The sequence below is a fragment of the Dipodomys ordii genome, unplaced genomic scaffold, assembly GCF_000151885.1.
Source record: "Dipodomys ordii isolate 6190 unplaced genomic scaffold, Dord_2.0 Scaffold82, whole genome shotgun sequence".
In the NCBI taxonomy this organism is placed as follows: domain Eukaryota; kingdom Metazoa; phylum Chordata; class Mammalia; order Rodentia; family Heteromyidae; genus Dipodomys; species Dipodomys ordii.
Window position 1 is genome coordinate 11,580,631 of NW_012267298.1, and position 1,775 is coordinate 11,582,405.

Sequence of the window (1,775 nt, forward strand, 5' to 3'; positions counted from 1 at the left end):
GCTTTTGTTTAGTCTTTGTTATTCCTTTAACATTTTACCCTTTTATAATTACCAGCTCTGACACAGGAGCTTGAAACTGCCCAGTTTACCGTGGGGCTGTTTTGTTCATTTTCCTGTTTGATTTAGGGTTTTTTTTTTAAAATAGTCTGAGCACAGGGAAGCTTCTTCTCTCTCTCCCAGGAATTTGCACAATATTTGTGTGTGTGGGGGTGGGGGTGGGGGGATGAGATTTTAAAAAGAGTTATTTTTGTTTTATCTTTGGACAAGCACGGGGATCTCATTTGACACAGTTTGGGGGGTGGGAGGAAGTTTGCAGGTCTGGGTCCCGGGCCTCTCTGCAGCCCCCAGCTGGCCTGCCCCCCGCCTGCCTGGAGGAGGCATGGCCCGCATGAACCGCCCGGCCCCGGTGGAGGTGAGCTACAGGAACATGCGCTTCCTTATCACGCACAACCCCACCAACGCCACGCTCAGCACCTTCATTGAGGTGAGTCCAGGGCATGCCACGCCGGGTTCCTGTCACAGGACATGGGTGCTTGGGTATGGGGCACTGGGGGCCGGTTGGGTTCCTAGAGAGCACAGGGCGGGCCAGGACTGAGCAGTAGTCTGTGGGCTGTGTGAACCCAGGCAGTGGAGAGCTGAGGGTCTTGAGCGATGAGATACTCCCTAGGCTGTGGTGGTAGCCTCTGCAAAGGCTGAGCAGAAAGGGGGCCCTGGTGAGGCACGCTGCTGCCCGGGAAACAGCCCATAGGCAGATGGGGAGAAAAGGTCAGCCGCACAGCCGGCCAGGCTGGGAGAGGCCCTCGGGCTCCGGGAGGCGTTGGGCTAGGACAGGCAGGCAGTGGCTCTGGGCTCAGATGTCAGAGTGAGGACCAGCCAAGAGTCAGGCCTGGACGTGGGAGGGGGCAATGGCTGCCACTGGGAAGAGCGGCAGCCTGGAGAGGCAAGGGGCGCCCCTGCCTGCTGCCCAAGGCCCCACAAATGTGAGCAGGTGTGTTTGTGGACCCTGAGCTGGCACGGCGTCAGGTGCTGTCAGCGAGGCCACGTGGAGTGACCGCCGTGGGGCTCCCTCCTGCTGCAGATAGAGGACTGCTTACAGAGCCTGGGCTGTGCAGGGCACCCAGGGGCTGTGCACAGGGCCACCCGTGGAGCTTGTCACCTTCAAAACGGAAAACAAGCTCGATGGGGCAGAGGTGTCCTGCCCTTGGGGAGCCGGGACCCTGGCCAGTGAGCTGAGGCCCTGCAGGGAGCAAAGGACTGCTCCTCCCACGGACACCCTGCAGATCCCAGCCAGCACTGTGCGTGACCACACCAGAACTCGGAGTGTAACAAGGATGAAGGCTCAGTATATGACAGGCCAGGGACCAGGATAAGGAGGGCTCAGTGTGTGAGCAGATCAGGGCTCAGTGTGAGCCGGGTCAGGGTTCAGTGTGAGCCGGGTCAGAAGTCAGTGTGTGAGCAGGGTCAGGGGTCAGTGTGAGCAGGGTCAGGGGTCAGTGTGAGCAGGGTCAGGACTCAGTGTGAGCAGGGTCAGGACTTAGTGTGAGCAGGGTCAGGGCTCAGTGTGTGCAGGGTCAGGACTTAGTGTGAGCAGGATCAGGACTCAGTGTGTGCAGGGTCAGGACTTAGTGTGAGCAGGATCAGGACTCAGTGTGTGCAGGGTCAGGACTTAGTGTGAGCAGATCAGGGCTCAGTGTGAGCAGGGTCAGGGCTCAGTGTGAGCAGGGTCAGGGCTCAGTGTGAGCAGGGTCAGGGCTCAGTGTGAGCAGGGTCAGGGC

At 59.3% G+C, this 1,775-nt stretch overlaps 1 protein-coding gene across 1 annotated transcript in view; it reads left to right on the top strand.

The window, feature by feature from the left end:
- The first annotated feature begins 275 nt into the window (after positions 1–275).
- Ptp4a3 (protein tyrosine phosphatase type IVA, member 3) overlaps positions 276–1,775 on the top strand; it is a 5,774-nt gene continuing 4,274 nt past the window's right edge. The window contains exon 1 of the mRNA XM_013025155.1: positions 276–484. Coding sequence (XP_012880609.1) covers positions 380–484 — 105 coding nt within the window. The 5' untranslated portion in view covers positions 276–379. The remainder of the gene's footprint in view (positions 485–1,775) is intronic.